The 25,953-nt window shown below is 41.5% G+C and overlaps 2 protein-coding genes across 4 annotated transcripts in view; one reads left to right on the forward strand and one right to left on the reverse strand.

The window, feature by feature from the left end:
• Positions 1 to 31: 31 nt before the first annotated feature.
• Positions 32 to 16,604, reverse strand: iqcd (IQ motif containing D). Its single transcript, XM_041202320.1, has 5 exons — positions 16,523 to 16,604; positions 10,306 to 11,094; positions 3,447 to 3,680; positions 1,331 to 1,402; positions 32 to 540 (listed from the first exon to the last, which is right to left on the reverse strand). The coding sequence occupies exons 2-5, from the start codon at positions 11,032 to 11,034 to the stop codon at positions 268 to 270; spliced, it is 1,308 nt and encodes a 435-aa protein (XP_041058254.1). The 5' UTR covers positions 11,035 to 11,094; positions 16,523 to 16,604; the 3' UTR covers positions 32 to 267.
• Positions 16,605 to 18,235: 1,631 nt separating this feature from the next.
• The window catches only part of tpcn1 (two pore segment channel 1), a 132,669-nt gene continuing 124,951 nt past the window's right edge, over positions 18,236 to 25,953 (forward strand). For all 3 annotated transcript variants that reach the window (XM_041202317.1, XM_041202318.1, XM_041202319.1), the window contains exon 1: positions 18,236 to 18,381. In XM_041202317.1, the coding sequence (XP_041058251.1) occupies positions 18,276 to 18,381 (106 nt within the window). In that variant the 5' untranslated portion in view covers positions 18,236 to 18,275. The remainder of the gene's footprint in view (positions 18,382 to 25,953) is intronic.

Genomic DNA, 25,953 nt, shown 5'->3' on the forward strand with positions numbered 1-25,953 from the left:
ACAGTGGTGAATAATGGAAAGTAGAAAACCATTTGAGAGAAAAAGGCACCATTTAATCAATGACTGAGGTAACTATCAGATATGCTGATACACAACAAGGAAAGTTGAAGACATATTTTAATTTTTGAAGGATATAGGATGCGTTATTTAAATGTATACAGTAACAATAAGAAAAGTGTTTCAATGGTATACAAAAAAAACTTGGGAGGATACATGCTTTTATTTTTTCACATTTTTTAATTCTGCTCTTGAATCTCCTTACTGTCTTCATTTTTTCTTTTTGCCTTTTCCCTTTTTCTTTTTCTTCAATGCTTTCATCAATTGGCGCACTTTGTAACCTTTCCAGAAAGACTGGATTGTGACAGCTGCTTTTCCCATGAGGTATGCTTGCTGCTCTTTAGCCTTTTTTTCCTCTGCCTTAATCTTTCTTTCTTCCACAATCTGAGAATATTCTGGTTCAAGCATATTCATCTTTTGTTCTAGTTCGAACAGCAGAACTGCTTCGTCAGTATGTATTTTAAGGAGGTGCTCATATTCATCCTGGTAGGATGCACATTTTTAATACATTTTAGTAATACATTGGTTTTAACACTGTAGAATACTTAACAATTATGAAACTAACAAACTGATCTATTTTTATTGAATATTAAAGCAAATCCAGTGTCAAATGAGTATTTTATTCAAACACTACATTAAATTGACCTTGAGATATTTTTCCATGACAATATCTTTCAACAAACATCAAAAAAATCTCTCATAGGTGACTATAGCTTGGTATTTCAAACACTTATTGGATGAATTTGTGTTTAACCTTCTTCAATTGCAGGTCTCTCTCACCATTTCTGATGAAATTCTGATGACAGATTGCTCTGCCAATCCCTCTGCTACGCAGGATATTCAAAGGCATGTAAGAGCACCTTGAATTGTCCCGATCTCTTACCAATATCAGATTTTTGAACTTTTTCAGTGATTAGCTAGTATTTGCTGAGTATGTTTTTACAGGGAAAAAGTTGCATGTTTTCTATTACGGCACAAGCTCTTGCAAGATCAAATTTTCCTTGGGGAAAATTAGTACAAGCAACTCAGGAAAAAAATCTTCCTATGTTGTACCACTTAGTTCTCTGCCTTGATGTCAGTGTTAACGATCTTGAAATATTCATCAAATTACTAATTAGATTTTTAATATAATATCTACTACCCAGGCCTTACTCTGTCAAAAGTTGCATTCTTTCTACAAGACACTAAAGAACAGTAACTTCATAGTTATTGTACAAAAAGAATAAAAAGAACATCTCTTAAGGATCTCACGATCCTTTGCCATCAAATGTACCTGTTTTTCTTGTAGGTCAGCATCATACTTCTGTATCCAGTTTTCAATCTCAGTTTCAATTTTGTATTTTCGCTAAAATAAGCCATAAAGATGTGATGTCAAATTCAGGCAACAAAAGAATTAATCCAGATAACTAGAAAATCATCCCTTAAACTTCTTCAGGCCAAGCCTGAATGTTGCCCTAGTGTTACTGTGTCTGGCCACGGTCTAGTTCAATATCTGAGAAGGTGTGAATTTAATTAACTTTGCAATCATTAGTGAACATCCTGCTGTTGACCTTATGTTGGAGGGAAGGTCATTGGTGAAGCAGGTGAAGATAGTTGAGCCTAGGACACTAAAGTAGAGGACAGAGGAATGTCTATGGGCATTATTATATTGACCTGAAGTCTCTGATAAAGACACTGTTAGCTTAACTTGAAACATATAAAATTGAAGGCAAATTATTGATCTGGTTAAGAAATTGTCTGAGTGGAAGGAAACAAAGAATAGATCTAATATGTAGGCACTCTAAATGGAAGGATGTGACTAGAGTGTCCTGTATTGACTTGTGTTAGTCCTCAACTATTGACTGTATTTATTAACAACTTGGATGATGGAATAGAATGCCACGTAAAAGCAAATTTGCCAATGGCTCAAAGATGGTGACATTGTAAGCAGTGTAGATGGAAATATAAAATGATAGAGATATTTATAGATTAAGGGAATGGGCAATACTGTGGAAAATGGATTTTAATGTAGGCAAATGTGAGGTCATCCACTTTGGACCTAAAAGGATGGAACAAGGTTCTTTCTAAATGCTGAAAAGCTAGAAACAGTAGAGGTCCAAAGAGATTTGGGGTCCAGGTGCATAGATCATTAAAAGGTCATGAACAGGTACAGAAAATAATCAAAAAAGCTAAAAGGCTACTTTATATCTTGAAGTGGCATATCATGGGATTACTCAGACTTGACTAAATGCTGGTTTAAGATTTAAAAGTGCTTGCAGTTTAAAAAAAAAAACACTTGAGTGGACGTAGTAAGGAATGTGACCTTTGGGTCAGGTGAGGCGTTGATGACCAAACAATGGGTTAGGCCATGATAAGCTAAGGAACGTGACCTTTAGGGCCAGGCTAAGATATGCAGATGACTGGACAATGTAGTAAATCATCAGAGTAGATAAGGCAAAGTTCATGATTCACTAACTATGGACATCGTTTTTGTTAAGGATCAGGTCATTCCATGACTATTTTGTAAACTCACATGTAATTGCGGACATACTGAACTAGACATACAAGATAAAAACAATGAGAGTTAGTGGTAAAGCATCACAAAGATGGTATAAGTACATGATGGAAACGGTATCTTTGAATAGCCTCTTAGAGCTTTCTGAGAGTGCATTCCCCTGTGTGCATACTTGTATTGCATAAACTGCTGCTTGATTCACCTACAGCAGACTGTGTCAAGTGTCTTTAGATACTCCACAACAATCTAAAGGACTAGAATACAAGGGGATAGAAGTCATGCAATAGCTATACAAAGCCCTGGTAAGATCACACCTGGAGTACTATGAGCTTCCAAGATTTAAATTACAGAGAGGTTACACAAACTAGGGTTGTATTCCCTGGTACTTGGAAGGTTAAGGGGTGATTTGATCAAAACTTTCAATATATTAACAGGTGCAGACATGGTAGATAGAGAGAAACTTCTTTGGTTAGCATGTCCGGGTCTGGGGATATAGTAAGTTAGAGCCAGACATTTCAGGAATTAGGAAACATTTGTACACACAAAGGGTATTGGAAGTTTGGAACTCTCTTCCATAAACAACATCTTGTGTTGCTGATGTTAAATTAATTGTTAACTTGAAATCTGAAATGGATAGATTTTTGTTAGCCATAAGTATGAAGGGAATTAAAGCAAAGGCAGGTAGTAACTATGGAGTTAAGTTGCAATTCAGACATGATCTCAATGAATGGTGGAAAAGGCTCGAGGGGCTAAATGGCCCACTCCTGTTTCTTTGGTTGGATTTTTATTTTAAATCACCTAGCAATCAAAAGTAATTATGTATTTCCACAAAAAATGCAAATCACATGGTATGGTTGTATTTGATAATGGCTGCTATTGGAGTATGACACTGTACCTTTCTTAAAGCTACTTCAGATGCTCTGTGTTCTATTATCGAGTTGTTCAACTGAGTTCGGAGCTGAGACATTTCTTCTTGGTATTTGGCAATTCTTCCTTCTGAATCTCTCTGATCAGTTAGCTGTTGTTTTTCTGCATCTTGTTTAACCTGACGAATGTAATCTTCCGAGAACAAGTCAAGTTGAAGCAAGTTGGTTTTGAGCTTCCGAATTATCTCGCTCTTCTTCAACATCTGGTCATACAATTTAAAGTATATATGATGTTCAAGATACAATTAAAATATATTTTATTGTGCTAAAATGGGAATAGGATTTTTAAAAACACAGCTAATTAAATTTACCACTGAATATAATGTCCTAACCCTTTGGCAACAGGGCAACGAGACAAACAAAACTTTAGTCCTCCAATTTCTCCCTCACACTGAAATACAGTCACTTATTCACACACATGGCTACAGTGCTTGTAATTACAAATGTCATTGTACAGTAGGACCGGAGGATGCATTCCATGATCCTTTACCTTAACACACAAGTTTAAATCTTGCTCGTACTGCTGAAGTGAAAGTGTTCTCTCTGATAGCCATTAGTATCTAGAGTTCATAATCCAGAATTGTTACGGTGCTGAAGGAGGCTATTCAGTCCATTGTGTCTGCACCAGCTCTCCAAATGAGCATTTTACTTAATGCCATTCTCCTGCCTTATCCCTGTAACCCTGCACATTCCTCCTTTTCAGATAACAGTCTCATTCCTTTTTGAATGTCTCAAAGTAGATTGGATTTAGGAAGTTTTGTTTTCAGCAATTCACTCCTATTACTTCTTTCTTGAAAATGAACACTTATAATTCTATAACTGGTACCTTGCCCAAATGTTATTTGTTGAAAGGCAGAGGGAACATCCCTGCTAAAGTATAATCATAAAAGCAAAATACTGCGGATGCTGGAAATCTGAAACAAAAACAGAAAATGCTAGAAAAGCTCAGCAAGTCTGAAAGCACCTGTGGAAAGAGAAACAATGTTAACGTTTCGAGTCCGTATAAGCCTTCTTCAGCTCTGAAGACTTCAGAGGTCATACGGACTCGAAACGTTAACTTTGTTTCTCTCTCCAAAGTATAATCATGTTGTTTTCAGCCCATGTTCACATACCTCTACTTCTGACTGTATTCGCTGGCTAGGTTTTAAAAGTAGTTGTAGCAAACATTTTCTTTGGCTGACATTGGCTAACGTACTGCTACCCAGGGATCAATTCTGGAAAATCTTGTTTTGTATGGTTTAGTACTGCACAATGGGATTGTTTAACTGCTGAATATTAGAACTGAAATTTCTTGCTAACAGGAGCTTGCACTTACAGTCCTTTTTAATGTAAAAAGATGTCCTGAGATGTTTCAGAAGCATAATGGGGGGAAAAAAAATCAACACTAAGCCAAAGGAGATATCAAGGAGGTGGGGCTGTAGATAACCAAAAGCTTAGTCACAGAGGTGGATTTTAAGGGAAGTTTTAAAGGAGGCAAGGGAAATGGAGAGAATGCAACAGTACATGCCCTACTTCTGCCAATGTTGCCAAAGGGAGGAAGATGCTCAAGAGGCTATGAGAGAAATGGAGTTGGGGTTGTAGAGTTGTAGTGATAGAGAATTTAGAGCTAGCAATGCTAATAGAGGTTTAAACTTTGGATGAGAAAACTCATCCCCAAGTCTGCCTGCAATTGATCAATTGACAGCCATACTTAGGCCATAAAAATGACTTGCGTCATACTAGTACAATAAATTGAGGTTAAGGTACAATTTGTAAGGTGCACACAGTGAGTGTAGCTGCACCAGATGGACTTCAGTCATTCAAGAAGGTGGCTCAGCACCACCTTCTTAAGGCAATTAGAAAATGAAAAAATGCTTTATTCTGAACATAACACATGCTATATTAGGCCTAGTTGCATCTGAGGCTGAGATTAGTGCAAAAAGTAAAAAGGTTCAATTCAATAACTCAATAGGAACAATATACTGACCAGAAAATAATTGCAATTGAAATAAAAGTTTTTTGGTGAAAGTGGGAATTAACTAATTAGTGGTGAGCAATACAAATAGTGTGTTGTTATCAAACTTAGGTTTAACCTAACACATCTTCCCCTCACCACCCCTGTCAACATTCTGTAGGGACCATTCCCTCCAGGACACTCTGGTCCACTCCTCCATCACCCCCAACACCTCATTCCTTTCCCACAGCACCTTCCCATGCAATCACAGAAGGTGCAACACCTGCGCCTTTACCTCCTCCCTCCTCGCCATCCAAGGGCCCAAACACTCCTTTCAGGTGAAGCAGTGCTTCACTTGCACCTCCTTCAATTTTGTCTAATGCATTTGCTGCTCCCAATGCAGTCTCCTCTACATTGAGATCATCAAATGCAGACTGGGTGACCGCTTTGCGGAACACTTTTGGTCTGTCCACAAGCATGACCCAGACCTTCTTGTTGCTTGCTATTGCAACACACCATCCTGCTCTCATGCCCACATGTCCGTTCTTGGCCTGCTGCAATGTTCCAGTGAAGCCCAATGCAAACTGGAGGAACAGCACCTCATCTTCCAATTAGGCACTTTACAGCCTTTCGGACTTAACACTGGATTCAACAATTTCAGACCATGAACTCTCTTCTCTATCTTCACCCCTTTTTCAATCCCTTTTAAAATTTATTTTTATTTACTTATTTTTATTTTTATTCATTTATTCATTGTTTATCCTTTTGTCCCAACCACCGCCCCCTCCCTCCCACTCACACCCAAAAGGGCCATCTGTTATTTATTCCATGTTGTTCCTTCACAGAGTGCTGACCCTTGTTCTGCTATTCACACATTCTGCGTTATCATTATGCCACTATCAACACCTTCTTTAGTCCTTACCACCACCATTAACACACCCTTTGTCTTGTGTCCACGACATCTTTGTCAATCTCCCCTTAGTCACCACCTATTGCTATCTAGCTTCACCTGCTCCACCCCCCTTAAACAGTATAAATTCCATCACATTTCTGCTTCTCTTTAGCTCTGAAGAGTCATGCGGACTCAAAACGCTAACTCTGTTTCTCTCTGCACAGATGCTATCAGACCTGCTGAGCTTTTCCAGCATTTTCTGTCTTTATTTAAGTTTAACCTAGTTTTCTTACTTCATTACTTTAGGTAAATACTGCAAGTCAGTGACAGTTAAGCTCTAAGAGGATCCCTGACTAGATATTACTAATTGTGGCTGACAGTTGACTGACCAGTTATAACTAGTATGTTTCTAAAAGATATATATCAGAGAAATATCTGCTAAAGCATAGAGCTGGGTGAATCTGCAAAATGCAGAGTAACAATGTGAATTAGGTACAGAGGGGAAGGAGATATTAAGTAATTTAAATGAAGGGAGAACAGTAAATATAAAACAATCAGGGTAATTAATTAGATCTAAGGGATTGAAATTAACAAAGTAGAGGATACCAACATTAAAGGATCTGAATTGCATTAAATAATCTGTTATATAGATAAATAAGAATAAGGGCATACGAAATTATTTTTATATATCATACAGTATTTAGAGTGGGGACTGGTTTCCCAGTTGGCTAGATGTGGTTCAGAATAATGCCAACAGCACAGGTTCAATTCCCATTCAGCTGAGGTAGACTTGAGACCTACCTCTTTGCCCTGCCCCTGAGAGTGGAAGGCAATGGTAAACCACCACTGACAAAAAAAACTGTTAATAAAATTGTTCAGGATGAAACATCTACAGACAATTAGCCAAGAACCAGCCTTTGTGAAACTCCCTTGTGATCTGGGCCATATCTTTTAAGCATTTTTACTCTTAATCTCTCTGAAAGATGACCAAATTAATGTAAGCAAGATGGTTTGGTTCAACCCCATGCAAGACTCACATCAGCAGTTGCAGAAATACCTGTCAATCCCCCTATCAAATCCCCTGTGACCACTACGTTTATACATTTCATTGTGCACCCCTGTCCAGTCATTTGCAGAGCAACTGGGCAGAGCACACATGATGATGATGACAGTACATAAAGTTTTAAACAAAATGATGGAACAGCTGAGACCAATTTCCTGCAATTTCTGTAGGAACTCCAGGACATGTTGTGTGTCCTCGTAAACACAGGTGCAGTAAGTGCCTCCAGCTGTTAGAACCTAAGCTCAGAGTTTCTGAGCTTGACAAGCAGCTGGAGTCTCTGCAGGACATACAGGGGGTTGAGAATTTTCTGGAGTGCATATTCCAGAGATGGTCTACCCACAGGTACAATCTAAGTGGATGGCTGTCCAGCAGGATAGGAAGAGACCGGCAACGCAGGAATACACTGGAAGTGCGGTGCTCTCAAACCAGTTTTCAGCGTTGAATGTCTGTGAAAGCTTTGACACCTTGGAAGAGTGCAGTCTGCAGCACATCCACCACACCATGGAACAAATGTTACACTCCTGGGTCTCTATTTTGGTTAGGGGATACAGGACACTGGACTTCAACTTCCACAAAAATAAATATGCAACGTGACCACTTAAGGAAGTGAGTGAAATTACTGAACCTGAGCAGGAACATGTGGTAGTCCTATACTTATAAAACAAACCTTATGTTTTTTAAACTTTACTCTTTATACTCAGCTTCATCTATGTGCACCTCTCACCACTCTCCTATTAACAGCTCAGTCTGTAATATTTCATCAGGAACGAAATAATGCACCTTCAGTACCTGCCAACTCCAAAGCGTCAGATGTGCCCTGCTAACCCACTGCATGTCTTGTGCAATCATTGTGCAATGATAATAAAATATAATACAGGTTATATGAGAGCTACAACTTGTGTACATTATGCAGTATGTGAAACAACTCTCTACCTATTTTTTTAATTAATTCAAGGGATGTGGGCTTTGCTGGCTAGGCCAGCATTAATTGCCCATCCCTAGTTGCCCTTGAGAAAACAATGGTGAGCTGCCTTCTTGAACCGCTATTGTCCAAGTGGTGTAGGTACACCCACAGTGCTGTTAGGGAGGGAGTACAAGGATTTTGACACAGTGACAGTGAAGGAACAATGATATAGTTCCAAGTCAGGATGGTGGGTGGCTTGGAGGGGAACTTGCAGGTGGTGGTATTCCTATCTAGCTGTTGCCCTTGTCCTTCTAGATGCTCGCGGTCATGGGTTTGGAAGGTGCTGTCTAAGAAGTCTTGATGAGTTCCTGCAGTGCACCTGACAGATGGTACACGCTGCTGCCACTGTGCGTCAGTGGTGGACGGAGTGAATGTTTGTGGATATGGTGCCAATCAAGTGGGCTACTTTGTCCTAAATGGTGTCAAGCTTCTTGAGTGTTGTTAGATCTGTACTCATCCAGACAAGTGGAGAGTTTTCCATCACACTCCTAACTTGTGCCTTGTAGATTGCGGACAGGCTTTGGGGAGCCAGGAGGTGAGTTACTTGCCACAGGATTCTAAGCCTCTGGCCTGCTCTTGTGGCCACAGTATTTACATGGTTAGTTCAGTTCAGTTTCTGGTCAATGGTAACCCCAAGGTTATTGATAATGGGGGATTCAGCAATGGTAATGCATTTGAGTGTCAAGGGAAGATAGTTAGATTTTCTCTTATTGGAGATGGTCATTGCCTGGCACTTGTGTGGCCCAAAGGTTACTTGCCACTTGTCAGCCCAAGCTTAGATGTTGTCCAGGTCTTGCTGTATTTGGACATGGACTGTTTCAGTATCTGAGAAGTCGGGAATGGTGCTGAACATTGTGCATTCATAAGCGAGCATCCCCACTTCTGACCTTATGATGGAAGGAAGGTCATTGATGAAGCAGCTGAAGATGGTTGGGCCTAGGACACTATGCCAAGGAACTCCAGCAGTGATGTTCTGGAGCTGAGATGATTGGCCTCCAACAACCATCTTCCTTTGTGCTAGGTACGACTCCAACCAGTGGGGAGCTTTCTCCCTGATTCCCATAACTCCAGTTTGCTAGGGCTCCTTGATGACACACTCAGTCAAATGGGGCCTTGATGTCAAGGGCAGTCACTCTCAGCTCACCTCTGGAGCTCAGTTCTTTTGTCCATGTTTAATCAAGGCTGTAATGAGGTCAGGAGCTGAGTGGCCCTGGCAGAACCCAAACTGAGCGTCAGTGAGCAGGTTATTGCTAAGCGAGTGCCGTTTGATAGCATTGTTGATGACCCCTTCTATCACTTTACTGATAATTGAGAATAGACTGATGGGGCAGTAATTGGTCAGGTTGGATTGGTCCTGTTTTTCATGTACAGGGCATAGCTGGGCAATTTTCCACATTGCTGGGTAGATGCCAATGTTGTAGCTGTTCTGGAACAACTTGGTTAGGGGTGCGGCAAGTTCTGGAGCACAAGTCTTCAGTACTATTGCCGGAATATTGTCAGGACCCTTGGCTTTGCAGTATCCAGTGCCTTCAGCCGTTTCTTGATATCACATGGAGTGAATCGAGTTGGCTGAAGACTGGCATCTGTGATGTTGGGGACCTCTGGAGGAAGCTGAGATGGATCATCCACTCGGCATTTCTGGCTGAAGATTGTAGTAAATGCTTCAGTCTTATCTTTTGCAGTGACGTGCTGGGCTCACCTGTGTTTGAGGATGGAGATACTTGTGGTGTATCCTCCTCCATGTACTGAAATCTACAGCATTTTGGCTAAAAGGTACCAGGAATAAGCATATTGTGACTTTTGCTTATATACTTTACACCTATCACAGGCCCCAGATTACAATATTGAAACATGTTTCAAAATCTGATGCATGTTTTTATGTGCTCTTAGCAGTGTAAGTTTTGTCTGTTGCAACTTTTGGCATTTGTTGCTAAGTAGCATGAGACATCAGATATACAATATATGTAAGAGCTTACCTCATTTTCTTTATCTTGGATGGCTGCTGCCAGTTCGGCCTCCAAAGTTGCAATAATTTCTGTGTTTTGCTTATCTTGGTTAATGATTTTTTGCACAAATTCAAACTTTTCTTTCTCTTCAGTGGGTGTTATCAGAAGTCTCTCAAACACAAAGTCTCTCAGTTCCATTAGCAACAGAATGAGATCTACACAGATGTGATTTCGGGTTTGACATTCTGTTTGGATTATTTGATATGCTGAGGGATTTCCCTGAAAGAGTCGAAGGACGTTTTTAACTGAGCTTCCAAAGGCCTGCTGAATGGTTTTAACATCTAGCTTTTTCTCTTTGATTTTTACTTTGTGTATTGCATTCTCATTTTCCTCTACAGGATAGTTTTCTTTGAGCAGTTTGCCAACAGCAAAATTCAGATGTTGCTCTAGTCTGTTATGCTCCCTTAGAGCACATGTCAACTCTAAACCAATAGCAACATTGAACCTGTCCAGGTTGGCAACTATATGAGGAATCAAAGTGACTATTTCTATTTTCTTAATAGTACTTTCAATTACAGAAATAATCCGCTCTGCTTCAATTGATGCAAGCTTTTTTCTAATAGGTTCCAAAATTCGCAGTGCATCCACTTTGGGTGTGATCTCTTGCAAAGATGCATCATAATCAGTTGTGATCCTACTGATGGTCTCTATATTTTTGTCTTCTAATTGCTGATTCTGTACCATTGTTTCACTTGTCATTGTTTCCTTCTTCAGTAGATTTTTCTCATGCTATCTTTAAAACTGCAGTGAGCTGTATTGCTGAAACATATAACAATATATTTTTCTAATGTCTGTAGCAGCGTTCTTTTCAAAATCTTTCTTTAAATTCACAGATGTACACAGCACAGAGGGAGGCCGATCAACCATGGTGTCTTTACGATTCGCTTCAGCAGTAAAAAGCAAAGCCCGGTAACCCATCGCTATACCTTTCAAGAGTAGCAACAAATCAACTTATTTTTGTCTTTTTTTAAAATTAAAGTTCAACAACTTTAGATGTTAGATAATATTTTCCCTTAGACAGTACATGCTGGTAATGGTTGCTGGCTATAGCAGAGCCACATTGAGTAGAGGGGGTAAAAACAAAAAAACTGCGGATGCTGGAAATCCAAAACAAAAACTGAATGACCTGGAAAAACTCAGCAGGTCTGTTGAAGGGTCATGAGGACTCGAAACGTCAACTCTTTTCTTCTCCGCTGATGCTGCCAGACCTGCTGAGTTTTTCCAGGTAATTCAGTTTTTGTTCTGAGTAGAGGAGGTATGGCTGATTCTTCAGCTGGGGGGTCCCCTATGGGAACACTATCAGTGGGATGGCCCTCATTCCTGAGATCTACCAGCCTTTCTTCAGCGTCTCTCTTCAGAACACATGCTGCCTGGCCTGGCAAGCTTTTTTTTTGTTTTGATTTTACTTCAGATTTCCAGCACCTGCGGTATTTTGTTATGACTGACTTAATTATCACCTACCAAATTTGGCTTGTCATTTCCCCTCACAACATTTTTTTTGCATATAAAGAAAGACTTGCATTTATATAGTGCCTATCATGACCACAAAATTCCCAAACTGTTTCACCACAGTAAGTGCTTTGAAGTATAATTACATTGTAATGTAGGAAACACAAACAGTAATTTGATAATTACACATTACATAGAATATATAGAAAAGAAACAGGCCATTTGGCCCAACAAGTCCATGCCAGTGTTTATGCTTCACTTGAGCCTCCTCCCATCCTTGCTCATCTAACTCTATCAGCATAACTCCCTATTTCTTGCTCCTTCAAATTCCTATCTAGCCTCCTCTTAAATCTGTACTATTCACCTCAATTACTTATATACACCACGTTCTGGTTAAAGAAGTTTCTTCTGAATTCCCTATTTGATTTATTGACTATTTTATGTTGATGTCTTCTAGCTTTACTCCTCCCCACAATTGGAAACACATTCCCTGGGCTTAAGTTTTGCCTCGGGGGGAAATGGAACCTGTGCCCGGGGCAAGGGGAAAGTTACACGTTGGTATTTTGTCTGGGGCACCCTCTTAATCCACAAGGAGACAGGATCCCTGTCCAATGACGGGTGGTGAGTGGGCTCTTGAAGCTGGACGCCTGATCAGAGGCTCTTCAGCTTTACAGGTGCAGTTGTATGCAGTAAAAGGTAAGTTACTTAGAGGGTGCTTCAGTAAGAAAGTGCCTTCCTAGACATTTAAAAAAAAAATAATTCCAAATACAAAAAGCAACCAGTCTACTGCCCTTGAGGTTGGAGGGGTGGTGGGGCAGGGGGCGGCAGAGTGGTGGTGCTAGGAGCCCCTCTACAAGGCAGTCTTTGGCTGCACCTCCACCCAGTCAGCATCCTTAATCCCCATTAACAAGGCACATAATGAGCCTAAAATACTGTGGATGTTGAAATAAAAACAAAAAGTGGCGGAAAAACTTGGAAGAGGAGTTATATTGAACTCGAAACATTAACTCTGTTTCTCTCTCCACAGATGCTGCCTGACGAGTTTTTCCAGCATTTTCTGTTTTTATTACTTAATGAGTCAACTGCTTGCCTGCCTTGTGGGGTGCATGGCCTTCCCAGGCCCTGAACCCACATCGGCCATATTTTCCCACACCCGGAACGGAGCCACAAAACCGGCATGCCATCTGGTTTGTAAATGTTAGGCCCCAAATATTTGGCTTTCAGTGTCTACTCTATCAACATATTTTGTGATTTTAAAGACTTCTATTAGGACATCTGTCTGCCTAGAAAAAGAGACCAAAGACCAAACCTGGCCATCCTTTCCCAATCTGTTTGATATCATTCTTGTCAATCTTTTTGGGTCCTCTCCACACGTTTCTGTCCATATCCTATTTATAACATGGTGACTGGAACACTACACAGTCCTCCAAGTATGGTCTAATGAAAGTTCCATACAAGTTTAACTAACTTTTCAATTCTATCATTCTAGAAATAAACCATTATACTTGGTTTCCTTCTTTTATGGCCTTATTACCTGTGCCACAACTTTTAGTGATTTGTTCCTCTACCACATTTAGATGCTTATTTACTAAATAATACAGTTTTCATATTTTTCTTATTAAAATGTAATACCACGTCCTCACCTGTGGTGAAATTCATTTGGTAATTATATGTTCATTCTTCCAAGTTTATCAATGTTTTGAGGGAATCCAAATATTTGGATTTTTGTCTGTGTTTTTGGTGTGGAGCCATTATGGGTTGGCACCTGTAGGAATAACCTTTGGTTGACTGGAAATTGTAATATTTAAGGTACAGAATGTACCAAGGGTTGATACATTAGACCCTGTCTCAGAACAGGGGCTACCTGTTGGGAGATGTAACAGGTCACAGATCGGTCCAAAGGCAGTTGTTAGTAGCAGCTCAGCTGGGGTGGGGCACAGAGAGAGCCTGAAAGCAGTGTCAGTCAGCTCAGTGAAGCTGATGTAGTTATCTGCTCTGTGAAGGGCAGTTGTTGACAGCAGCATGGCCAAGGAGCTATGACTGCCTGTGTTTAACGCTGGAGTGTAGCCTGGCCAACATAGTGGAATGCAATCTCAGAAGTGGGTCTGCTCAGCTGGAAAAGAAGGCTGGATCTGGGAGCAGAAAGATCCAAGAGAGATCCGGAATACTGTGCCTTTTAGTGAGGATTGTACCCTGTGGAACTTGGGTGGAGTAGAGCTGCTGTCAGCTGGGGATTGGAATAGCTCTTTGAAGGAGAGGAGCTGAAATTTCTCATGAGGAAGACAGAGTTTTAGGGATTTTTGTGACTCACAGTGATCACTGAAGTCTGGGTGGGTTGCTGAGAAAACTTGTGGAATCTGTCTTGGTTGTGTCTGACATTTAATGTGCAGTTTGTGGTATGTTAGACCACAGTTTGCCTGTTAATTCATGTTTACCTCATGTTAATTCTGGATGTTAGAATATAAGATAGATAGTGCTGCTTTGTTGATTCTTGTTTAGTAAAATTATTTCTGTTTGTTTAAAATTGTGGAATCTCGTGGCTTTATTCTCTTAATAAATACCTGGGATTTCAAATTTTGTCCATAACAAATTTACTGGTCCGTAACTGGATCCTAACAAAATTGTGGCTCTCATCTGAAGATCATAACAATCTCTTCTTGTAATGTGTTACAGTCCCCCTTAGTGCTGAATGTCCCTCCTAATTTGGTGTCATCCGCACATTTAGAAATTGTGTTTTTGATTCCAAAGTCTAAATCATTAATAAAAATAGTAAACAGAATTTTATTTTAGTAATGTTGGTTGAGCAAAACTGCCCCTGCTCTTCTTTGAAATAATATCATGGGATCTTTCACATATACCTGAGTAAATAGATGGAGTTTAGCATCACATCCAAAAGACTATGGGCGGAATCTTCTAGCAGTGGGCAGCTTGGAGGGCGGGGGAACTTAATTTGGCATGAGGCCAACAATCAGTTTCCAACAGCGGGATGAAATTTAGCAATTATGTTCTCAGGACTTCAAAGTACGCTAAAGGTAGGTCGAGATTCCATTTTACATACATTAGCATATCATGCATGTTCATTAAAAGGCCACCTTGTCTGAATTAAGATCCCCGCAACGAGAAATTAGAACATTCACATTCACGACTGCGCATAAGTGGTGCGCACTGGCCAGGTTGACTTCTTCCACATTAGCAGTGAGTTGCAGCTGCATTGTCGTCTTTGGGAACGCCTGTAAATGCCACCCTATGCTTAAGATCAGGTGGTGGCAGTGCAATTTGCACGGAGGATGACTAAGGGAGTGAGGAAGGGTGGAGGAGTGGCCGGGCAAAGATGGAAGGGTTAGTGCAAACTGTCCAGGGAGGGATATTGTAGGTAGTCCAGATACCCTTTTGCAACAATCCCTCAGTACTGTCCTAGAGAATGATTTTATGTTATGTGCTCAAGTTTCTAGCTTTTTAAAATTCATTTATGGGATGTGGGCATTGCTGGCTAGGCCAGCATTTATTGTCCATCCCTAATTGCCCTTGAGAAGGTGGTGGTCAGCTGCCTTCTTGAACTGATGCAGTCCCTGTGGTGTAGGCACACTCACAGTGTTGTTAGGAAGGGGGTTCCAGGGTTTTGACCCAGGGACAGTGAAGGAATAGCGATATATTTCCAAGTCAGGATGGTGAGTGGCTTGGAGGGGAACTTCCAAGTGGTGGTGTTCCCATGTAAAAAAAAAGAGAGGAGTACATTCAGTGAAGTTGATGTACACAACATACATTACATCAGATGGGATTGATCTAAGATTTGTACAGTAAGAATATAATATTTGGAGAGTTACATTAAATATACTTTCACAACAGAAGAAGGTAAGTTACAATAAAAGTGCATTAAGGTAAATCACATTGAATCACAATTTAAATATAGTTTAGTATATACAGGAAATTTTTAATAGATTTTTTTACTGTTCTTCCCATTCACTCTCCATAAGCTTGAGTTCATCCAAAACTGCTGCCAAAATTTGCACCAAGTCCCATTCACACATCATCCTTGTGCTCACTGGTGTACTCCTGGACTGGCAATGCCTCGATTTTAAAATTCCCTTGTTTCCAAATCCCTCACTATTGCTGTGACTTCCTCAGCCCTACAACCTTTTGCGATCTCTACACTCCTACAATTCTGGTCTCTTGCACATCCCCAATTTTCATCATTCCACCAATGGCGGTCTCGCCTTCAATCATTCAGCCTCTAAGCCATGGAACTCCCTTGATACACCTTTGGGCCGCTCCTCCTTTTAATTTACTCATTAAAACCTCTTTGTCCTACACCTGTCCTAATATCTCCTTATGTCGCTCAGTGTCAAAATCTGCCTGATTTTCTGTGAAACACCTTAGAACATTTTATGATGTTAAAAGCACTAAATAAATGCAAGTTGTTGTTTGCTCTGAGATGAAACATGCTCCCACAGAAGGAATGTAAATGCCCATAAATTGATTTCCGCACTGGGAGGTTAACTTTATTTGTACCGGTAGTCAAGATAAAGTTTTTTTTATTCTTTTGTGGAATGTAGATGTCACTGACAAAGCCAGAATTTGTTGTCCATCCCTAATTGCCTTCAAACTAAACATTTCAGAGGACAGTTAAGTCAACCAAAGGTAAGAATGGCAGATTTCTTTCTTCAAATGTAATTAGTGAACCTGATGGGTCTTTATGACAATTAATGATATTTCATGACAAAAACAAAAATAAAAATACCTGGAAAAACTCTGCAGGTCTGCTAGCATCTGCGGAGGGGCACACAGTTAACGTTTCGAGTCCGTACGACTCTTCAACAGAACTAAGGAAAAATAGAAGAAAGGTGAAATATAAGCTGATTTGGGGAAGGGGGGCGGGGGGACAAGTAGAGCTGGATAGAGGGCCAGTGATAGGTGGAGATTGCCAAAAGATGCCATAGGACAAAGAGGTGTTGAGGGTGGTGATATTAGCTAAGAAATGTGCTAATAGGTGACATTAAGGGTAGAAAGCAGGACGAGCAAGGTACAGATAGCCCTAGTGGGGGTGGGGTGGGGTGGGGTGGGGTGGGGGGAAGGGATCGAAATAGGCTAAAAGGTAGAGATAAAACAATGGATGGAAATACATTTAAAAATAATGGAAATAGGTGGGAAAAGAAAAATCTATATAAATTATTGGAAAAAAGGGGGATCGGAAAGGGGGTGGGGAAGGAGGAGAGAGTTCACGATCTAAAATTGTTGAACTCAATATTCAGTCCGGAAGGCTGTAAAGTGCCTAGTCAGAAGATGAAGTGCTGTTCCTCCAGTTTGCGTGAGCTTCACTGGAGCAATGCAGCAAGCTAAGGATGGACATGTGGGCATGAGAGCAGGGTGGAGTGTTGAAATGGCAAGTGACAGGGAGGTCTGGGTCATGCTTGCGGACCGACTGAAGGTGTTCCACAAAGCGGTCACCCAGTCTGCGTTTGGTCTCACCAATGTAGAGGAAACCGCATTTCATGGTCAGTCATCATTACGTATTTCAGATCTATTAGTTGAATTTAAATTCCACCAGGTGCCAAGGTGGGATTTGAACCCATGTCCTCAGAGCGTTAGGCTGGGCCTCTGGATTAGTAATCCCGTGACATTACCACTATATCACCATCTCCCCAGTGATATATTTGCCTTGTGATCACAGTCACAATGTGAAGAATTCTGTCAAGACAGGGAATTGTTTAAATTAGGAAAAAATAGAGAAAGTTTTATTTAAATATTCAAGTGACATTTAGTATTCAGTAAGCACTTTGTAACCTATAAAAAAGAATGAACTTGTGCTGTGCAAGGCTACCTGAAACTGAGCAGTAAGTCTCTCAGCCCCAGTAAAAGGCCACTTTGACAGTCAAGTTGATCAATCATAATCAATGTCCTGAAGTTATATTGGTTTGGTCTGCCTCAACTTATGGACAACGAGGGCCCAGTGATCCAAGGTCAAGAATATAACTTTGGAGACTCCAGGTTCACAAGCCTCGCAAGCAGGATGCTCACTGTGGATATCCACTAATCTCCTCTCGGAATTGGCATCTGCTGACACTTCAACCTCACCCACTTGGGACTACAAATAGCAGCTGCACTCCCCAGCTCCAGCCCATTTCAACAGGCAAATCCCCGGCTGCAAATCCCCTTGTCCCTCAGCAGCGAACAAACGCACTCACCCATCTCCGCGCTTCTGTTTGTGAGGAGTCAGTTATTCTGTTGCTAAGATACATACGACCTTTCCCCCCTGACCTCGTGACGTTCGCAGCTTTCCGGACTCACGTTGGTGCTGGAGGAGGGGGCGGGGCTTTAGAACCAACCTGTTGGACGCCGCGCTTTGATTGACGTTCCTATTGGAGCGGGCCTGCCAGGCCGATCGTCAGTCTGGACCAATCATCGGCTAGAGGTGAGGCAGGGTCCCGCCCCTTCCCCTCCTGCGTGAAGTTAGCTTGATCGGCACGAGAGTTTGTTGTACGGGGACGGACAAGATGATGGCGGTGGCACTGCCCGTGGACGATGATGTCCCTTTAATCTTGACAGAAGACAACACGGGGATCAACGCCGACCATGATAGAGACGAAATCCCTAACGAAAGTAGGCATTATGATCTGTTATACTTTTAATGTCAGAGCTTTAAGGGATGCAACTTTCTTGGCCCCCGGTGGCTGTTGTCCCTTTCTGCATCTTGTTTTTCCGTTTCATTGCATCAAGTTGCCTCCGATTCTCTGCTCCCAGTAGTGTCTGTGTGATCCTTTCAAAATACAGCGAAAACTCACCGGATTCTGCTTTATCGCACGGGCGGCTAACGGGCTTAGTGTGAAACAGCAAATAAAAACAGAACGTTCTGGAAACACACATCAGTTCAGGTAGCATCTGTGGAGGAAGGATTAACGTTTCAGGTCCGTGACCTTTTGTCAGAACTGATGGTGCAGAGCGGGCTGGGGGAGATTACATATATTGCAGGTTTGGGAGGTGGGTTTGGGGATGATACACTATTAAAAAACCTCAGCAATCTTTACCATTCCTTACCATTGCATCAGAGAGATATAGTACACAAGGAGGCCATTTGGTCCATCCTGCCTTTGCTGGCTCTTTGAAAGAACTATCCAATCAGTTCCATTCTCCTGGCACTGCAACATTTGCTCCTTCAAGCATTTATCCAGTTGTCATTATTGAATGTGCTTCCACCATCCTTTCAGGCAGTGCATTCCAGATCATAACTTGCAATTTGTTTTTCAGATTATTAGTGTATTCAATACTGAATTTATTAATAAGGAAGACAATACTGTACTGCAGTTGCTATGATTTAATCGCTGCTTCAACATCATATTGAAGAGATTTATGTTGTTTCCTTTGGGATTTGACAGGTTTTAGGGGACAACTCTTCCCTCCTATTTAGAGATAGGGGCTGGTTTTATTGTGACTCATTGTTCTTTCAATGCTTATCTACTATCCCTATACTTTCACCTATATAAAACTAGTTGCTATCAATCATTAACCATCTGTTGCATAAAGGCCAATTGTATTATTTCTAACTATATTCCTGGTGATATTCACTGGAAAAATCTGTGTCTCAGTTCTCTCCTCATCTGTATTTTGCCATCCCTGCATTAGCCTGATGAATCTACTCTGTCTGCTTTTGGTGGCTTTAATATCTTTTCTATGATGCCTAAGTTTGGACTCTAACTATGGCTTAATCAATGGTTTTTTTTTTATAAATTAATCATTGCACATTTCTCCTATTTATAAAAACACAAAATTCTATTGGGCATTTTAATGGCTTTATCTACCTGCACTCAAACTTTGAACAACAACTTGTATTTATATTGCAGTTTTAATGCAATAAAACCTCCCAAGGCACTTCACAGGAGGAATTATACATTTTATCCCCAGATTCATCTGTTCGTCTACATCCTTCAGTGTCTTAAAATTAAGTGTACCCTCAACCTTGGTTTTCCTTCGGCCTCACAGTTAGCCACATTGCATCTGCCAGCTGTTTGCCCATTCCACTGACCAGTCTTTGGCTTCCTGAGCTTACGTTACAATAACTTACATTTTCACAATATTTTTAAAGTAGAAAAACATCACAAACACTTTGAAGAAGCATAATTAGACAAAAATTGGCACCAAAATCAAAGGAGGAAATATTAGGATGGGTGGTTAAAGAGGTAGGTTATGAGAAGATTCTTAATGTAGGAGAGACAAATAGATTTTGGAATGTAATTTTAGATTGAAAAAAAAATTGTTATCAATTGCTGGAAGTGAGCTGGCAATGGTGTGACAAAGGCAATGGGGCATCTGGGACATAGGTGGATGGGGCCAACAGTTTATTTCCTTAAGCAACGAGGTTTAAGGATTGAGAAAGAAACAGCATTAATAAAGAAGAAAATAGTTTGAATTAAAGTTACGTGGAGTAAGTAGCTAGCCATAGTCCACAAAGGACCATAGTACAGAAATAGAAATAAAGAGATTTTTTTTAATCATTCCTGGGATGTGGGCTTTGCTGGCTGGGATAGCATTTATTGCCCTTCCCTATTGCCCTTGCGAAGGTGGTGGTGAGCTACCTTCTTGAATCGCTGCAGTCCATGTGGTGTGGGTACACCCACAGTGCTGTTAGGAAGGGAGTTCCAGAATTTTGACCCAGCAACAGTGAAGGAACAGCAATATATTTTCAAGTCAGGATTGTGAGTGACTTGGAGGGGAACGTGCAGCAGGTGGTGTTCCCATGTATCTGCTGCCCTTGCCCTTCTAGATGGTAGTGGTTGTGGCTTTGGAAGGTGCTGTCGAAGGATCCTTGGTGAATTATTGCAGTGCACCTTGTAGATGGTAGACACTGCTGCTACTGTGCGTCGATGGTAGAGGGAGTGAATGTTTGTGGCTTTGGTGCCATTCAAGCGGGCTGCTTTGTGCTTGACAGTGTCAAGCTTCTTGAGTGTTGTTAGAGCTGCACTCATCCAGGCAAGTGGAGAGTATTCCATCACACTCCTGACTTGTGCGTTGTAGATGGTGGAGAGGCTTTGGGGATCAGAAGGTGGGTTACTCGTCGCGCTATTCCTGGCCTCTTATCTGCTCTTGTAGCCACAGTATTTACATGCTAGTCCAGTTCAGTTTCTGGTCAATGGTAACCCCCAGGAAGTTGATAGTGGGTGATTCAGTGATGATAATGCCATTGAACATCAAGGGGCGATGGTTGGATTCTCACTTGTTGGAGATGGTCATTGCCTGACACTTGTGTGGCATGAATGTTACTTGCCCAAGCTTAGATGTTGTCCAGATCTTGCTGCATTTTGACACAGCTGCTTCAGTATTTGAGGAGTCACGAATGGTGCTGAACATTGTGCAATCATCAGCGAACATCCCCACTTCTGACCTTATGATGGAAGGAAGTTCTTTGATGAAGCAGCTGAAGATGGTTGGGCCAAGGACACTACCCTGAGGAACTCCTGCGGTGGTGCCCTGGAGCTGAGATGACTGACCTCCACCAACCATAGCCACCTTCCTTTGTGCTGGGTATGACTCCAACCAGTGGAGAGTTTCCCCCTGATTCCCATTGACTCCAGTTTTGCTTGGGTTCCTTGATGCCACACTATCAAATGCTGCCTTGATGTCAAGGGCAGTAACTCTCCTCTCACTTTGGGAGTTCAGCTCTTTTGTCCATGTTTGAACCAAGGCTGTAATGAGGTCAGGAGCTGAATGGCCCTGGTGGAACCCAAACTGGGTGTCAGTGAGCAGGTTATTGCTAAGCAAGTATCGCTTGATAGCACTGTTGATGGCTCCCCTCCATTTCTTTACTGATGATCGAAAGTAGACTGATGGGTCAAAATTGACTGGGTTGGATTTGTCCTCCTTTTTGTGCACAGGACATACCTGGGCAATTTTCCACATTGCTTTGTAGGTGCCAGTGTTGTAGCTGTACTGGAACAGCTTGGCTAGGGTGCAAGGCATGTTCTGGAGCACAAGTCTGCAGTAGTATTGCCAGAATATTGTCATGGCCCATTGCCTTTGCATTATCCAGTGCCTTTATCCGTTTTTTGATATCATGTGAATGAATCGAATTGGCTGAAGACTGGCATCTGTGATGCTGGGAACCTCTGGAGGAGGCCAAGTTGGATCATCCACTTGGCATCTCTGGCTGAAGGTTGTTGCAAATGCTTGAGTCTTAGTTTTTGCATTGATGTGCTGGGCTCCTCCATCATTGGGGATGGGGATATTTGTAAAGCCTCCTCCTCCAGAGAGTTGTTTAATTGTCCACCACCATTCATGACTGGTTGTGGCAGGACTGCTGAGCTTAGATCTGATCCGTGAGACAGGGCTAAGCGATCGCCCAACTATCACTTGCTGCTTATGCTGTTTGGCATGCAAGTAGTCCTGTGTTATAGCTTCACCAGATTGACAACTCATTTTTAAGTAAGCCTGTTCCTGCTCCTGGCATGGCCTCCTGCATTCTTCATTGAACTAGGGTTGATCCCCTGGCTTGATGGTAATGGTAGAGTGGGGGATATGCCGGGCCATGAAGTTACAGATTGTGTTCGAGCACAATTCTGCTGCTGATGGCCCACAGCGCCTCGTAGAGGCCCAGTTGTAAGTTGCTAGATCTGTTCAAAATCTATCCCATTTAGAATGGTGGCAGTGCCACACAACACAATGGAGGGTATCTGCAGTGTGAAGCAGGGACTTTATGTCCACAATGACTGTGCGGTGGTCACTCCTACCAATACTGTCATGGACAGATGCATTTGCGGCAGGTAGGTTGGTGAGGATGAGGTCAAGTATGTTTTTCGCTCTTGTTGGTTCCCCCTCTACCTGCCACAGACCCAGTCTAGCAGCTCTGTCGTTTAGGACTCGGCCAGCTTGGTCAGTAGTGGTGCTGCCGAGCCACTCTTGGTGGTGGACATTGAAGTCCCCCATCCAGAGTACATTCTGCACCCTTGCCACCCTTAGTGCTTCCTCCAAGTGGTGTTCAATATGGAGGAGCACTGAATCATCAGCTGAGGGAGGGCGGTACATGGTAACCAGCAGGAGGTTTCCTTGCCCATGTTTGAACTGATGCCATGAGACTTCACAGGGTCCGGAGTCAATGTTGAGGACTCCCAGGGCAACTCCCTCCATATTGTAAGCCACTGTGCCGCCACCTCTGCTGGATCTGTCCTGCTGGTAGTACAGGACATACCCAGGGATGGTGATGGTGGTGTCTGGGACATTATCTGTAAAGTATGATTCCACGAAGATGACTATGTCAGGCTGTTGCTTGACTAGTCTGTGAGACAGCTCTCTTTGGCACAAGCCCCCAGGTGTTAATAAGGAGGACTTTTGCAGGGTTGACGGGGCTGAGATTGTCGTTTTTGTTTCCGGTGCCGAGGTTGATGCTGGTTGGCCTGTCCAGCTTCATTCCTTTTTTTGTGATTTTGTAGCGGTTTGTTACAATGGAGTGGCTTGCTAGGCCATTTCAAAGGGCATTTAAGAGTCAACCAATTGCTGTGGGTCTGGAGTCACATGTAGGCCAGATCAGGTAAGGACGGCAGATTTCCTTCCCTAAAGGACATTAGTGAATCAGATGGGTTTTTACAACAATCGACAATGGTTTCATGGTCATCATTAGACTTTTAATTCCAGATTTTTACTGAATTCAAATTCCACCGTCTGCTGTGGCGGGATTCAAACCCAGATCCCCAGAGCATTACCCGGTCTCTGGATCACTAGTCCAGCAACAAAGCCACTACGCCATTGACTCCCCCGAAAAGAGCCAGAAAGGAAAAGTAAGATAAAAAAGAAAATATATTGAAATTAAACTTTTAAAAATCTTTAGGAACAATTCATTATAGGCCGAATATCCTTTATCCATACATCCAAAAACTGAGTTTATTTTGAACAGCTATGCAGGTGTAATAAGTGTTAACAGGTAAAAAGTAGGTTGTGTGAGAATTAGCAAATGGAGAAACAACCTAGTATTTGTAGACTATAGCTAACCTAGGCTTAGACTATTGTAATGTCAGTATGCTGCTACATACGGTAGATCTGAAAAATGAAAATTTCTGAATACCAATAAGCAATCAGCCCCAAGGGTTTTGGATAAATGATACTCGACCTATGTCTGCAAGATTGAGACTCCACAGTTTCACTTGTTCCCTTTCAGCACTGGAGAGGTTCCAATGCAGGAACATAAATCTTGTCATTAAAAAGACTATTTGTATTGTTAATTACCACCCTAACACAACCCTGCAGCAAATTCAGTTGGCAATTAATGTGGAAATATAGCAGTTTTGGTCAAGTTGCCTGTTTTGTCAAGTTGCCCGATCTGACAACTGGTAATGCAGTTCAGAAACTTGTGATGATTCACAGTTTATGGATTATCTCTTAATGACCACAAGTTGCTGGACAATTTACATATTAATAACAGCATGTACCTTAAACCAAATGGTGCATGTACATGCACCAAATTCTGTGCTAATACCTCTGCCATAGCTTCATCCTCCACAATTAGACTCCTGTCTTCAGCCATGGGCTAGAGGCACCTGTTGACTGTGAAACAATAATGTTCAGTTTCTTTAGTAGTGGGGAGGACAGAAATTGACCTGGGGAAAGATAATTTAAGAATACAATCCTTGTGCTTGGGTGTTAGTCTAAGGACAAGAGATTGAATTGATTGGGTTAGGGTATTCAATCTTTTTAAATATGAAGTAAGAAATTCTGATTTAGAACTGCATTGGATTAGCATGCCATCCTTTCAGTCAACCTTGATACGGTTCTGCTGGGCGTTAGCCTTTGTAGAAAACTGAACACAAATTACCACTGAATTTAAAGATTTTTTTTAAAAGGAGCATTGATAAATAAGAAAATATTGGAAATGTGGGCATTTCAATTAACATTGAAAAGAAAAAGATAGGTTATGGTCACGAGTATGATGTATCAGAACTAAAATCTCATTTGGGGATTGTACAATGGCAGCTTGAGAAATGGGAGAAATTCCCTCCTGAAATTGACTTCGGGGTCATTTTTGAAGTAGCGAACACCTAGCTATCTTATGCCTTGCTAGCTTCATGCCAACTTTTGTGAGGTGTATCTTAACCCCTGACAGCAGAAACTGTCAGAGTCAGTAAAGCATGGATTTACCCACTGGTTTCCCAGCCTGATCTGACAACTGCTATTTTAAATTGCAGGCAGCAAGGGCATCCATCCAAAGTCAGCAATGTCCCTCTTTAAATATGCAAATTGAACTCAGATGACGTCATTGAGGCTTAATGCAAAATTAACCTGAGTCATAAGCTTAGGAGCAGTGGTGGTTTCCGTGCCAGGCCAAACCTGCCGAGAGCTGGATCGAATACTGGAAGATGAAAGTTTCTTTACATGTTTTTTAAGATGCCTTTTGTGCCGGAAATTCAATGAATCCCACAATCATCTGCCGAATCCCACAATCATCTGCCAACTCCCTCAGTCAGCCTACTTTAGCGTTAGCATTTTAGTGTTAGCAACTGTTCCTGCAGGTAGCTGGCAATGGTTTCGGGCTGCCTGAGATCCCATTCCTGCTCATTAGCCAGTTAGTGGTATTGGCCACATTCTGGTTGGATGCCAACAAGCTGCTTGTAAATGAGGCCTAGCAGTTAAAATCGTCCCAGATTCACTATGTTTCAATTTCAGGTTCCATCACCTGCTTCGGGCCCCCAAATGCTGTTCCTGCAACTGTTAAAATTACTTCTCAATGTGCGAGGTGGAATTGTGTTTCAACCTTCTGTACTGCTATCCCCAACTGTAGTTGCAAAAAGTCTTTCAAAATCCATCCGCAACAAGAATAGTTTAAAGAAAAGAGTTTATACTTTTAAAAGAAGCATTTAGTTTTTTTTTACACTTCAGTGGTGCTAATGTACCCTCAATCCATTTGGTCCTGCCTTCCTCTATTCCACGTCTCAGTCAGGTACTATTACAGAAGCAATTGTGAATATCTTTCCTAGAAAATCAGGGATAAATAATTCAGGTGGGTGGGAATGCATGGCTACAGATTGTCAGGTCCACCATCTTGAAATTCTGATGGAGCAGAGACATGGAAATGGCTCAAGTAAATAGTTTCTTTGGTAAGGGCATTAACATTTTAGCATTTTATGGTAATGGTATAATCATAATATTTGCTAATCTGTTGACATTAATGTGAAGCTATGGCACAATTTTCTTGTC

The sequence above is a fragment of the Carcharodon carcharias genome, chromosome 13, assembly GCF_017639515.1.
Source record: "Carcharodon carcharias isolate sCarCar2 chromosome 13, sCarCar2.pri, whole genome shotgun sequence".
Classification (NCBI taxonomy): Eukaryota; Metazoa; Chordata; class Chondrichthyes; order Lamniformes; family Lamnidae; genus Carcharodon; species Carcharodon carcharias.